This window comes from Strix uralensis, chromosome 1 (genome assembly GCF_047716275.1).
Source record: "Strix uralensis isolate ZFMK-TIS-50842 chromosome 1, bStrUra1, whole genome shotgun sequence".
NCBI classification, from domain to species: domain Eukaryota; kingdom Metazoa; phylum Chordata; class Aves; order Strigiformes; family Strigidae; genus Strix; species Strix uralensis.
In genome coordinates, this window is record NC_133972.1 from 2016091 (window position 1) to 2030960 (window position 14870).

The 14870-nt window shown below is 38.2% G+C and overlaps 1 protein-coding gene across 7 annotated transcripts in view; it reads right to left on the minus strand.

Annotated features, from left to right (window-relative positions):
* Positions 1-513: 513 nt before the first annotated feature.
* Positions 514-14870, minus strand: part of LOC141941907 (meiosis-specific coiled-coil domain-containing protein MEIOC-like) — a 35611-nt gene continuing 21254 nt past the window's right edge. For all 7 annotated transcript variants that reach the window (XM_074864958.1, XM_074864916.1, XM_074865092.1 and 4 more), the window contains 4 exons: positions 12903-14706; positions 9666-9800; positions 9353-9533; positions 514-7632 (listed from right to left, as the gene is read on the minus strand). In XM_074864958.1, coding sequence (XP_074721059.1) covers positions 7376-7632; positions 9353-9533; positions 9666-9800; positions 12903-14706 — 2377 coding nt within the window. In that variant the 3' untranslated portion in view covers positions 514-7375. The remainder of the gene's footprint in view (positions 7633-9352; positions 9534-9665; positions 9801-12902; positions 14707-14870) is intronic.

Below are 14870 nucleotides of genomic sequence, written 5' to 3' on the forward strand. Positions count from 1 at the left end.
ATTTCACTTTTTGACTGTCTGTACCTACCTGGTGTGCACATACAGACACACTATGTGCAATTCCAGAATATAAAGTTGCCATGTACCAGGGGTTTGCCTAAGTTGATCTCACTGAGGAAGGGCGAGGGGAATCAAGATCTGCATGGTGCTGATTTGAGAAGCACGTTGTTTTTCAGGACATTCAGCATAAAGGAGTTCTGTTCCTGCTCATAGCTTCCAATCTCTGTGTCAACAAAACCAGGTCTGTGACACTCAGTAATGTAATTTAGTTTGAGAAACACGCCAAATTCATCAAGATTCCTCCCCCCACCCCCCATGCCAATGCTCTATGAAATAGTTAAAGATTGGTCTTCATTTTCAAATTTTTGATGCAATTCTACATTTTCAGAAGTTGTCTCTCTCTGTGACCTTGCATCCAGATCAAAAGATACTCCTTAGACCAGAGCACAACAAATTCCAACCAAAACTGCCCGTTCTTCTTCTACACGATTTGCTAAAGTAATAAAACCAGTCTCAGAAAACATGAAGAATTTTAATTTCTGTAACTGCATTAAAGCAGAACACATAACAATGTCTTTTCAAGGCAGAATTACCAAAACCAAAATTCACCTCACATGGAGAACAGCAGCCGATAAAGCATGAGTTGAACTAAACAAAACAAGAAGCTGTAACTACTAACTGAGGACATACATACAACACAGTTGATTATTTAAAAAGGAATCAAATCACATACATAAAAATACTAGAAAATTACACTGGCCGTGATTTATTACAGAATTCTACTATTTCGGAGACTTTCATACGTGTAACACAAACCTTACAATCTCTTTTGACCCTTGTACCTTTTGCCTAATAGAAACCACACATTAAGTGTGCACAGTTTGCCCGAGGCTACTTTACACAAGAGAACATAACCCAGCCCCAGCCACAAGGCATCCCGGTGTTCCACAGAAAACGACTAACAAAAAAAAAAAAAAAAAGAAAAAGCAAATGAAATTCACAAGTTAAGGTATACCAACGCCCTGCAATATCAAAGTGCATCCCCAAAGAGATCTGTGAAGTATAATTTTAAGAATGTTACACGAGAGGTAGAGGTAAGATTTTTGCAGCGTTCATTCAAACATCCACAGTTGTTTTACAGAAATACTTAAATAGCGTATAATCAACAATTGACTTTTTTTTAAGCTAAATTATACTTTCACATATTTCTTATGGGCCTACTGAATGGATCAACTCACAAAATTCTCCTTCAGTAATATTTCACAAGCACTGTAAAATCTGCTACTTTCAGTAAATGAGTTTGACCAACAAACATGTAAAAGATATACTTCAGACACCAAGTAGTATATTAAAATAGACACTATTAATCTTTGTATATGTCATAAAAAATAAAAGGAAACTTATTTTTCCCATATATATTGGAAATAGCCTAATTTGTGAAAAAACTATGCTGATTATTACTGTGCATAAACAAGTTTTAAATTGGTTGTATTTTATACAGTAAAAAAATGTAAAGCAATCTTTGTCTGGAAATGATTTCGAGTCTGATTTATTCTTTCTCTCTAACATGTTTTTACATACTGTATGTAACTATTTTCCTTTTTAAAGCTCATTTGGCAAACAAGCAAAGAGGATTTATAGCTTCAGCTCTCAGTTTCTTTAAAAGTTGCTCCTAACCCAATACATTTTCAATCTCTAACAGCACAGACTACATACATTAAATGCATTTTACTTTTCTGCACCTTTGATTACAGTATTGCTAATGAAGAAAAATAAGTACCTTCCATTCTATACAACTGATAAATTGATTGGCAAAGTTATTTAAAAAAAAAAAAAACCAACAAATTAGAAAGCAGTATCTACCAAAAAATAAGAAATGCCCGATTTTTATATAATGTTCTACAAACAAAAAAGTGCTGGTGGCCGAGATGGATAAACTGCACAGGAAATAAATCAAAGGTATGATTAAGGCTATATTTCCATTGAAGCAGATCAGGATAAGACAAGGTGCAAAATTCTTAAAAATCCACAACTTCAATTCTGCCAAAGTTTCTGCAGTAGGTACATTCCTCAGCTTTAAAAGAAAGCAAAATTATCCTGCTAATTCCAAGTTGTCAGTGTGGTGAGGAAGCTTATAAAAAAGGTTGGGAACACATCCTTCTGGAGTTTCTTGATAACAAATGTTCAAGGTGAACTACTAAGCTTCTATTTACAAAGAGCCTACCTAACTCGAGGTATCATGCCAGTAAAGCAACAAAGCCAGATAAAGACAAAAATCTGTTAAAGCTGCTGGCTTCAATGGAAGCAGGACCACACCCATCTCTTCAGTAGCCTAATTGCAAATGCACCTATTTAAAAATAACACTAATAAAAAGATATATTTGAAAGCCAATTGCTCTCATATTCACTGATGTGCAGTATTCCCTGTTCTTGTTCAATATAATGAACAACTGTGAAGAGTAAACAATCGGAAACTCAAGTTTTTCCACTTTTAATGACTCTTGGGGGGGGGGGGGGGAAGATGACTGTGGCCATAAAGTAGAGTTGTAAAACTAAATTTTAAGTTAAGATCATGTACACTGTCAAAGCAATAAAGCTACAGAGAACAAAAAACCTAAAGCCCTACTGCTCTGGGTTGCTCCAACATGCAGCATTCTGACATCACAGCTCCCGAACAGAACTGGGGAAGGGGGGGGGGGGTGAAGGAGAATCAGCTTTCAGAGCAGGTAACAATGTAACTTTAATACATACGGGCTTCAGGTCTGTTTGTTGCACAATGTTTACAGCATTTAAACAAAAAAATTCAACTTCCTACAGAATTAGAGCTATGACCTAATATAAACTGTGTATCTGAGATTATCATACTGAGCAAAGCTGAATGCTGTCACTTGAGGAAGGGCAGATTTAAAAAAACCAAACAGTTCAGTGGAAGTTTTATGCTAAGTACTCCTTGCTACTTGTCGTTTTATAAGTCTAGAAAAGCGGAGTTTAAATCCTACTTCATTCTCTTTCCTTACAGAGAGCAGTTGAGAGGCGAGAGGTGGCGACGTCGATCCAAGCGGCAGGACCATACCCCGCTGGTTTGAACCACCTGTTCCCAAGCCCTATTCCAGCTGCTCAAGCTGGTACACAGCTTGATTCCGTAGGATTAAAACATACAAGGGTGGAAGGATGGCTACCAGAGCAGGACAAGAACAAGCCAACTCTGCCACAAGTCCCAGCAGTTGAACCTGGACAGCATCTGTGAGCAGCAGATGGGGAAAAGGGAAACCCTGTTTCAGCACGACAGACTCCTGGGCCCCCCCAGGCTCCCGCCCTTCTGACCACAGGAGCCCCGAAGAGGGGTGATCCTGTCCGTGGGAAGTAGCTCCCCTTTCCTTCTTTAATTCCCCAAACAGAACAGGAGAAGGCTGGGGTAGCAGATCAAACATAATCCCAGGAACCTGTGCTCATGGTCATTTCTGGAAAAGTGCATAGGAAAGCTAGGAAGCTTTCCACAAAGTTTTGGACTATCTCCACACTTCTCTGAAAAGGCCAGTACCTCGGCAAAGCCTCCCACTCACATAATCTCCATCTTCTACTATTCATCTACTTCACCAAAGAGAAAAAGTACCAGAAATAATAATAAGAGACTTATTATGAAGACTAGAGCATCGGTTTCCAAGCTGTAAGGCAAGTAATTTTCAAATTATACATATTTGGGTACAGACAAAAAGATTAGTAGTGGTGGCAAATACCAAGAGCAAAGAATATTCAGTCTGGAAAGAAAAAAAAAAAAACAGTAGCAGGAGTTTGGGAACTAATAGTCTTACACACACAGGCCACAGCAAGACAAGCATCACGAACCTAGACAACCTCCCTGTGTGCTGTTCTACTAAAAATAATGACAAACTAATACCAATTTCCTAGTTTTAGTTTCTATAGATACCATCAGACTAACTTAATGGCCAGAGGGACCCTGTGGATAGAGAAGAAAAGCAGAGATACTAAACCTATAACCAGAAAAAAAAAGTTCTTACTCTGATGCTGGCCTCTGTCCTGGGAATCAAGAAGGCTCAACCACCAGAAGCCTCCAGTTATTTATACAGAAATAACTGTAATTCTTAAATCTATATTGTATTGGAACATCAATCTGGGGTTTAAAAGTATTAAAGATTCACTACCAAGTGTCATAGCATACACCCTGATAACAACCTTGACTTGAGAAGGGACTCTAAGTATCTTGTTTTCTTAAACTGGAACAAGCTTGTATCATTGCTACCGTGACTAGGTACAACTCTGCTATCTCCCTCACCTCATTCAAAAAATGTAAACTGCATAAATCAAAACAGAAAGAAAAGAGAACAATTACATCTCAGCAAAGCGGGAGGAGGAAAGAATAAACTAAATTTTACCTGATTGCTGCACAAATCGGGGCGGGGGGGGGCAGAATTCAAAAATCAAATCCAACTCCAACACCACCTGTCTGGCTTAAGTGTGACCTAAAAACCTTCACTCAGCTTCCACTGAAGCCACTAAAATATGAATACAATTAGTCCCTACAACCAGAAGCTTTATACTTACATTCATATCAAAAATTCAGTGCAGTGATTAATTTAGCAACAATGTACAAATTCTTTAAACACTAGGCAGCTAAAGAAATTTTATGACTGTAACAGAGCTGCTGCAGCTCCAGGTGGTTATTTACTAAATACAGAGTTTCCCCCCTGAAATACACAAGGATGTGCATAAAGCCACAGAACTGAAGCATTCTGAAAGGACTTTCGTCTTTATAGGTCTAATGCTGTCCATAATCAAACCATTTAAGGAAATGGGCACAAAATCATTTTGGTATTAAGATCCCAAGTTTTTGTGAAGAAAACAGAGCAAGGAAAAATGAAATCTGAGTGCGTGCTGGTCACATTTGTAGGGCGTGACAAGGAAAATCTGATACTAACACATTTGTCCTGTGGCGACTCTCCACAGCTTTAGGCTTGTGAAAGAGCCCGTAACCGGACAGTCTGACAGCGTGCAAGAGCAACATTAACAGCGTATGCTAATTGGGAACTATGGTCAAACGCAGCCACACTGTGACCCTTTATAAATGCATTTTTAAACTGCAGCTGAAAACAGAAGTGAGCATACAGCTATTCACCATTTTTGAAAAATGAGACTGTTAAAGGCACATTAACTATATTACGAACCGATTAAGATCACATTCCCTCACAATAATAATTAACACGAGCACTACAGTAAGTACCTGCTACTACGCCCTATAACTTCACCACCACAAAACAATCCTGCAGGACTACAATTATTCTGTAAACAGAAAAGCTGATCAAGACTTTCAAATTCTGATTTCCTGTGCTCACAGTAATCATAGAGACCAAAATTATTCATTAACTGAAATAGTGTAGACTCCACTTTTTAAACAGTGGAATACAGTTAATTACTTTCACAAATGCAAATTTAACCTTCTTAAATTAGTTTGTGCAAATAACTGCACATGCACACAGAGAAAACACTCACGCTAAAATAACTCTCTCCACTACCTGTTTTTTAGGCTAAGGCTGAAAATATTCTAAGTTGAATTCACTTTTTTAGGGATAAGAAATCATCATCTTGCTACACTAAGGTTCTGATTTCTATCGACTCTTGTTTTGAAACTTTAATCAGTGGATTACAATGAGGCTTGTGCAACTTTTTTCTACAAGGTTATGTAGCTCTTGCCTCATTACAGTTAACGATGGTACTACGGAGACTACATCTGCTCTAGAAACATCCACAGATCCAAAACTACAGAACTGCATTTGGAACATTTTGCAAGTGTGTATATATATATATATATATGGAAACGATTATAATTTATCCACAAAATGTCAAATTCCACATTGAACACTATGGAACATAAATGTCATTTTTATCTTTCAAACTTTGCTTATATCCCCAACTTAATTGGCTTTTAAAATAAGAACTGCTCTCCAAAGCCATTTATTAATATACTGACACCCAAGAACCTTAACTGGTTATTAGCACATGTTAAGAGATTGTGTAACAATTAGACAGTTGTTAAAGCATTAAAATATTTATAAGAGCCTTAAGAACAAAACTTGAATTACTCATTCTTTTCTAATTCTCACCCTGAACATTCACACTGATACAAAACACTTCTGATTGTCTAAGTCACAAAATGGAGACTAGTTAACAGCAATTAAAATATATTAAATCTTCCACGCAAAAAATTAATCAGTTAAACAGCTTTGGTAACCTAGTATATAGTTAACTTTGTGTAAATATTTTGCAAACATCCCTTCCCCCCCAAAAATCCCTATGTACCACGTGTATATTTATATAATTACATATTTCCTGAGTAAATTGTTAAATCTGATTATGTGGAAGATTTGGCAAAATATCCAACTTTATATTACTAAAATAGAATTTTAAATAAACATTCAATAAACACATTAAAATAAATATGGAATGTTTCTGAAAATTATAGTACCATGAACTTACATTAATAACAAACAATATTTTTTAATTAAGTGCATACTATGTTATATAGTTACTGTTTTTTAACCCACTGAGGAATCAATAAATCTGATTTCTAATCCTGAGTGACAATTTTATATCACCTGCTCACGTGTACTTCTGTGCAGTACTTACTGCAAATCTACAAAATCATGGGGTTTTTTAAATGGAAAATTTAAGATGAACTATGCTATAGGAAAGCTCAGTTTACACTGGTTTAACTAGAAACTGAATTGGCAGCAGAACTGCTGAGGCATCTCACACAACCAACATTAAACACTGATCATTCTTGTCAAATTGTCAGGATAACCTGAATGACCTGACCCCCTGTGACAAAAACAATACAGGAGTGTGGATTGCTCTGTACAGAGTGATGGGATGCAAACGACTTAGCCATCACTTTGGCACTTGAAAGAACTATATCATGGTGCAAAAAAACCCTGAACAATCATGAAATACCTTGTAAATGGATATTTTTTTTTTTTTAAGTACGCTAAACTGTATCATTAACAAAAAAAAGGAGAATTAAGTTCTACCACACTCTGGTTTCTCAGGTCATGGCTTGACTTATAGCTAATACATAGCTTTGGACAAGCACACAAGGAAATTCTCAGCTATTGTTTAGTTCCTCTTAATACTAAAATTCTTATGTAACAGACATTGCAATACCAGCAATATTAAAACTGCATTTACACTATTACAAGATGTGTGTGTCAACACCAGCATCACAGTAACAGAACTGCAGCACTGATCAGTTGTGTTAACCCTTTTGCTTTTTGATAACCTATCAAAAACACCTTCCATGGTACTATGCGGGACGCGTTGCCCTTCCCTCCTCAGCCTTCTGTCTCCCTGGTGTTATTTGCTATTATTCCAGAATCCTCATGGGTTCCTCAGGTTTTTCTTTTTTGCTTCCTTTGTTTTCATGCTCCATGCTGCTTTTTTCTTGTGTGCTTGCGTTTGGTGGACAAAGTTCTTGCAATGCCCTTTCAACAACTTCTTGTTTTACTGGACTGCTTGAAGAGTTTTTTGGCAAAGTCATCTGTAACGCACACCATAAAGCAGTACGAGCCTTGCGTGTGGAAGCAGCCAACTCTCTAATGGCAGCTGCCAGAGCCAGAACATCTACAAGAGAACAAACACGTTACAGGTTGAAGTAGTACACAAGCCTGGTAACATTAATACATTAAAAAAATCCATAAATTTGTTCAACCTGTCACCGGTACCCAGTGTGCTCAAGAAACAGCTAATGTTGTACCCTGGTACTGCACTGGTTGAATTCCATCAGTTAGCATTCTTCTCTTGCAGATGACAGCTATAACATCTCACACTAAGAGCAACCATAACTGTGTCCAAAATTCAGTGGCATAACCATCACACCTGCGATACAACAATTAAGCCCATTCAATTAGTTATCAGAGGGGACTATCTACAATGATACTCAACAAGTATGAATAGCAAAACTACCTACTCAATTCCAGCCAGATGAGCTTGATGCAATCCTTTTTTCCTCCTTCGTCTTCCTTTCAGTGGCACTGATACCCACCCAGCCTCACAGTGAGAAAAGGTTCACCATCGACCTTTGGGTATATGGTCCCCAACAGTAGAACTCAAAGAAACATGTATCTCACAGTGGAAAAAACAGACTAAAGGCTTTTCTATGCGTGATTTAGATTGTGCTTAGACCCCTAAGAGCAGCACAGCTCTTCTGCAGAAGCAGATGTTACCATTAACTATAAAAGACTAATTGCAATTTTTCTAACTACAAGTAGGATACAGGATGGTTCAAATAATGCTTCCATTACCTTTACTACAAAGCATTATCAAAAACACAGTTTGTGGGATTTTTTATTACTTTTTTTATTTTTTGATAAGATGATGACTATCTGCTTCCTGGCTTATGCTTGGGGCCAGTGTCACATTACACAATTGTAGCAGTAATTTTAGAAGCTGGTTTGCATACAGGACTGTTACTTTTAAGGATATGACATCATGCTTGACACCTAACTTGTGAAACCAAAACATTTTGATTCTTTACAGCTTATCTTTCCCTTCTTACAAGGGAGACCCATCCCACACACATTGCTGGAAGCCAAAGGAACCACACACTGACAGCTTCACCGCAGGAAATAAGACAGTATAGGACAGTGCTGAGTAAAGATCCAAAAGAGGATGGGGGTGAGGCAGGGCAAGTGCATTCTACCCTGGAAATCGTTTTCTGAAGAAAAAGAATATTATCTTTACCTCCAACTCCCAAACTCCTAAATATATCAGCTGTATGATCATTATACTGAATAGCAAGTTATCAGTGACACTATGCTATTAGAAGGGAATGCAATTTGTCTTAGTTTTGTATTAATTCCACCGAAGTACATACTCCTGCTACAAATTATTCTGCCTTTACTTCAACAGAAGTTGGGAATCGTGAAATGTAATTTCTGGTGGTTTTGTGATTTAGATAAGGTAGGTAGATACAATCAATTAACATGGCACCAACACTTTTTTTTAAAACTTTATAAGCTGAAAAGAGAAGACAGACTAGCAATACAACTCAAAAAAGAAATTTAACTTGTTTAAGAACAAGTACATTTTTACTTTTAGGACAAACTACTTATGGTTATATAATATCACTGAACAGTTTTTATAGTTCTCTTAGTCAAGAGAAAAACATTTCAAAGTGTTTAAACTAATAACAGAAAACCAGAAAAGTTATCAAAGTAATTTAAAGTCTTTTAAAAAGTGACAGATTTAGACGCATTTTCAAACTTGCGTATTTCAAATGGCATAGTTTCACAATTAAGTCTTTGAAAAAGCTTTTAAAACTACAGGAACGGAAAGCAGTTACCTTTCTCATTATTATAGCGTGGTGCTCCTTGTCTCTGCGGGTTAGCAGCATTAATAATCTCATCCTTACGCCTCGCCTGCGTTACCTGGATGACTTCCATATGGCGTTCCAATGTAGCGGATATGTTACCGTGTACAGGGGTACCACGAAGCCTTTCCATTTTTCCTACCAATGTGAGCACCTGCCAGACACATTGAAAACACCAAAACAAAAAAAAAAAAAAAAAAAATCACAAAGTCTTTGTAAGTGTCCATTAAACAAACAAACAGAACATCAAAAAGAAACTCAGGAATTATGGCTCAAGAAGGCTTACCCTGGCTTGTTCTCGTAACTGGTCGACAATCAAACGATCAACTCGTGAGGGGTTAGTAGGAAGTCGGGACACAGGAATGTTATTTGAGCTAGATATGCGCTTTCCTGGAAAGTTTCTTGCAAGGTCAGCCTCAGTCTGGAGAGGAAATAAATAGCTGTTGTAAACGTTTGAAATTAGTACAATACTACAATCCACATTTTTGGAGCTGTTTAGAATTTTCAAATACATTAGAGCTCTGCTTCCTATTTTTACTTCCAACTGCATTTACAGAAAAATGTTCCTAAATATTTGGCCAGATGTACAACCGGCTGCTGTAAGAATACTACTTCTCTAATTCAGCTCTACCTCAGAATAAATGCTCAGCCGCAACACTTAGAAACAAAGCTGTACAACTTTATTTTAGCTAATCTCAGACACAGACTTAGGCACAGAAATTCTTGTACAGTACCCCAGGAATTTAAACTTCTAAACTGTATGCCTCTCACTGCATCTCTCAAATGTCACATATTACGATTATTAACAAGAGAAGCAGGTGATCACACCAGCATAAATTGTATCTGAAGTGCGTCAGGATTAAGCCAGATTTAACATAAACTGGTATTAGCTCTGAAAGAGTCATCACCACAGCTGCCAAACTCCCCATTCAGAAAGGAACTGGCTAAACCACTATACAATGCAGGCAGTGACTAAACATCACTAAACCTATTTTTGGATAGGAACTTCTTACTCTTGGAGTGAAAAAGACACAGTTAGCAGCTGATTCTCAACCGCCTTCCTTCTACAGCATATGATGGATTTAGGGGAGAAAGATTAGGTACCACACTACAGTTCAAGGCAAGGTTAAGTCCACAATCATACTATGAACATTCATACTGAAAATACGTGCTGAAGTCCTTTTCTCTTTGCTTTACTGACACATCCATATTATTTAGGCTCTGCCCTCATCTAACATGAGCTACAAGAGCTGACTGACTCCACTTGCTTTCATCTCAGAAGCCTGAAAGATATTCAGAAAAAAAAAAAATGGATGGAAAAAGGGTCATGAATTCATATAATGACACCAGGCATTTAAGAATCACAACTAATAAGCAATTCATAGTACTAATCTATATGCACATTTAATATAGCAGGCAACTCCAAACGGACAATTCGTAGAAATTTCTTAAATGCGAGATTGCTGGAAAGTGAGATTTATAAAACAAAACAGGTAAGCTCACTGTCACCGTGAACTCCAAAGCAGCTGCAATGAACAAGTTTCTGGGAGTTGAAAGGGCTGACTGATTAGACAAGCTAGATAGAATTAAATGCAAGTCCTGCTGGGGGGTGTTTCTGTCTACACTCTTAAGAAAATAATGTAGGGCAAGAATATCAAAAGGGTGAGAATGTCACAAAAAAGTCCCTTCCTACATATATACGTACAGGTGAGCTATAGCGTTCTCCCAAACTGTAGCTACAAACAGGGATTAACGCAGTCCAGGCACATTCCTGTCAGGCAGTCAGGATGCAGCCATCCCCTTCTGATTTGGTTGTAGGAATGAGCTCCATGCTATGGCAGCTGGCTTGTGGGACTGAGAACAGTTTATATTCATAAATAAAGCTATCTGCAGGTGTAGCCTGTAACTACAAAAAATCGAGGACTGAGAAAGCCCAAGATCATCACTAGGATAAAATTGGGTCACTCTGAATGGACGAGATCAAGTTAGTCAGTTAAATCCCTTTGATTATTAAGAACGCAATATGAAGATAAACAATCCTCCTCCAGCGATGAAAATGCAAAAAACATGTATTATGAGATTAAAAACTATGTTTCAGTCTTCCCAAATGACTTAATTGACTCAAATCCTGCATAAGCAGGCTTAGAACAGCCTTCTGGGCCACAATAGAAAGCGGAGGAGTTTCTGAAAACACTGTTGTCTCAGACACACTGGAGCAAGAATCATCAACACCCTTTCTCGCTCGTAGAAAATTTCTAGAAGACTGGACAGGCAGAAAGGAGTCTTGTTTAAAGGCATCGGTGAGCAAACAACGTGGGCAGTTCTATTTACACTTCTAAGGTCTCACAATTGATGCCAGAAATAAAAAGATGCTCTCCAGAGATCCACTCAGGTCAGATACCCCACTCTTTCTTCAACAACCAGGAGTCTTCTCCAAGATGGAAGAAGTAGACAGGAACTCAGTGCATGGATTATTGACAACTTAGTTTCCAAGACCTGACATGGAGTTCAGAGATTTGACTCCTCTTGGGAAAGCATTTCCTGCTCCTTTTGAGTGCAGAGCTTCCATTCCCAAGCGCAATACATTTATCAGTAGTATGATCCCTCCCTGACAACAGTTCTTAGCAAGAGAGTCTGAGGCAGGAAAGTGACTGTAACAAGAAGGGTATAAATTGAAACTTCCTCTGGGAAAAGTCACATGCGTGCAAAACACCGCAGGTTTCCTCTACAGGCATGTACAGGGTGCCCAGGATTGATTGATGACTTTTTTTTTTTTTACTAAACCAAGTATTTAGTAAAACAAAAATAAGGGAAATACACCACTATATCACTGACAGTAGAACAAAAACAAAACAAAAAAACCCCAGAAAACACCACAGGAGTTTCTCTCCTTAAATGACTGTGTAGGGAAAAGGAGAGATTGGGTTTATAACACTTGAGTTAGATTTAGTTGAAGAGAAGGAGTATGGGACAAGAAAAGGAAAGAGATCCATCTAAGCAAATTGTGCAGTATGAACATTTAGAGCATTAAGGTGCACAAAACACCAGTACTTTAAGTACCTGTGGTAGTGAGGGCCCTGTCGTATCCTCATAGATGGCTGGTGGCTCTGGAGTCATAACAAAGGCCTACTGAATTCATTACAGCTAACTAATGATCTTTTATTGACCGTATAAATGAAAAACACCCAAGCTAATGGTAATTCAGTGCTTTGGACAGTGACACTGTTGTCACATTTGTTGTGACAAATGTTGTAGGTTAACAGAAAAATGTTGTGTTAGCAGCCCTGTCTAAGGGGAAAGAGCCTTAGAAACTGCAGCTCAAAGCCACACGTGATTTAAAACAATGCAAGCGTTATATTCAAAGCAGATATTGTAGATGGTTTTCTAGATATTTAAAACTAACAATGTGACAACAGAATTCTCGCCTCCTAAAAACAAGTGACAGCCCCGAGTATCTGCTCTCTATAAATGGTTTCATACGATCACCAGCTTTGATAGGAAGTTATTGTCAGTTGCATTTTACCTTCTTTCTCTCTTTCTCCAAAGCTCTCCACTGCTCGTAACACTCCTCCAGTCGGATATGAAGCTCATTAGCAGGTCCACTGCGGTTTCTTGGAGGTCTGTACTTGTTAAGTGGTGTTGGAAAGGCAAAGTATGGTGCAGCTATTTCCCCACAAAACAGATCGCTGATGAAGGGATTCAAGTGGTTAAAGTCATCATAATGAAAAAGATCAACAAGTTCCGAGAATGGAAATGGTGACGGAGGGAAACTGAAATTATTTGCTGATGAAAACAGATGGTGATTAAATGGAGGAAAGCTGGGATTTTGCTTAAAATCAGGCATTAACGGGAAAGAAGGAAGAAAAGAAGGATTGATGAAGTCTGACATGCTACCACCGTTCTGTTCGTGTTTTTTTCGGAACATATTGAACTGCTGACGGTTTGGGGTTGTATACCCAAAATGAGGGATCCAATTCCTTCTGCCTCTTCTATCATCTTTATTACTATTTTCTTGGGTCTGCTTTTTTGGAAGTCTGTAGTATTTTTCATGGTCTTCACTTACGTTCTGCTGTGTTAACCAGTCAGCTGAAAAATTAATGGGGAATTTACAGTATTGCCCCTCCTTATTAGTCAATGCATCATGCTGTGATCGTCCAATAGGTTTCATTTGCTTCTGATTTTCCGAGGTGAATTTAGAAACTCCCAAATTATTAGAAACACCATTTGATATTTGTAACCTTCCATCTTTCCTTGAAGGGAGGGCAGGTAAGATCTGTGAGTAGTAAGAGGACTGTGTTATAGACTGGTGGGTGGGAGAACCACCAGACACGGTTGAAGCCCCTGAAGATGACTGCGGACTTGTTACCACTTGCTTTCCATACGGGACATCCGATGTAGCTGTCAGACCTGATATTTTCCCATCCAGCCACGTACGTCCATGGTACAGTGAATAACTCCCATTTTGCATAACATTTTTTACAGATAAATCATATTCAGGTACTTTATGAGAGCATTCTTTAGGACCAATATGGATCTTACATTCGTCATTATTAAAAGCATCCCCCAAGGTAAAACTATGATGACCATTTTGCACATGGGTTTCCTGTGGCTTTCTGTTTGTCCCTCCTGAAAATTTATTTTCTTTAGGGGCTTGATTGAAAAAATATAGCGATGGATGAATAGATGACTGCAATTTATGAGCAGCTGTAAAGTTTTCATGTCTTTTAGAAAACAAGCGGCTGTCCTGGGACACTTTATCCCAAGAGTCATCAACCGGCCGACTGGAAAGATCAGGGGAATATTTAGTTTGTTCTTGAGCATCATTTTTCAGAGCTTTGCCTCTTGCTCTTTCAGTTTTCCGGTACTCTTTCTGAATGCTAGTGCCTTCTTTCAGTCTGCTCTGAGAAGAAAAAGTGCTAAAATTGGAATCAATTTTTTCGTAGTCTCCATTTAACCTCATGTTGTCATAACCACACAAATGCTGATGATAGTCTACATTTTGAAATGAAAACCCTTCTTGGTGAACCGTATTATGATTTTGCAAAGAGGAATTTTCAGGATAACTGTTCTTCAGAATATTATCAGGCTGAGTACAAGGGCCGGAAGGAGAAAGCCAAGACTCTATGAGATGAAGATCTTCCAAACCTCTGTGTAACATCTCCACATCTTGAGACTTTTGCAAGTGTTCCTGATAGTAGCTCTGTGTGCCCATCAGGTTTGAAAAATCCTTGCTTCCAACAGAGTGCTTAGACAAGAGCCCTGAGAATTCAGCATTGCTTCCAAGATCAGGTGCCCACACAGGTGGAAACAATCTTGAAAGAGAATTCCTGTAACAAAGTTAAACAAGCCTCCTGTAATGATTTAAAACATTTCTTACATTGAAACAGTTCACATATCACAGTGATTCCCCCCGTTACATTCTCAGCTAACCATACACAACCCTCCTCCAAAATATAAGGGGTGTGTGTGGAATGTTCCCTCTACAGTTGAG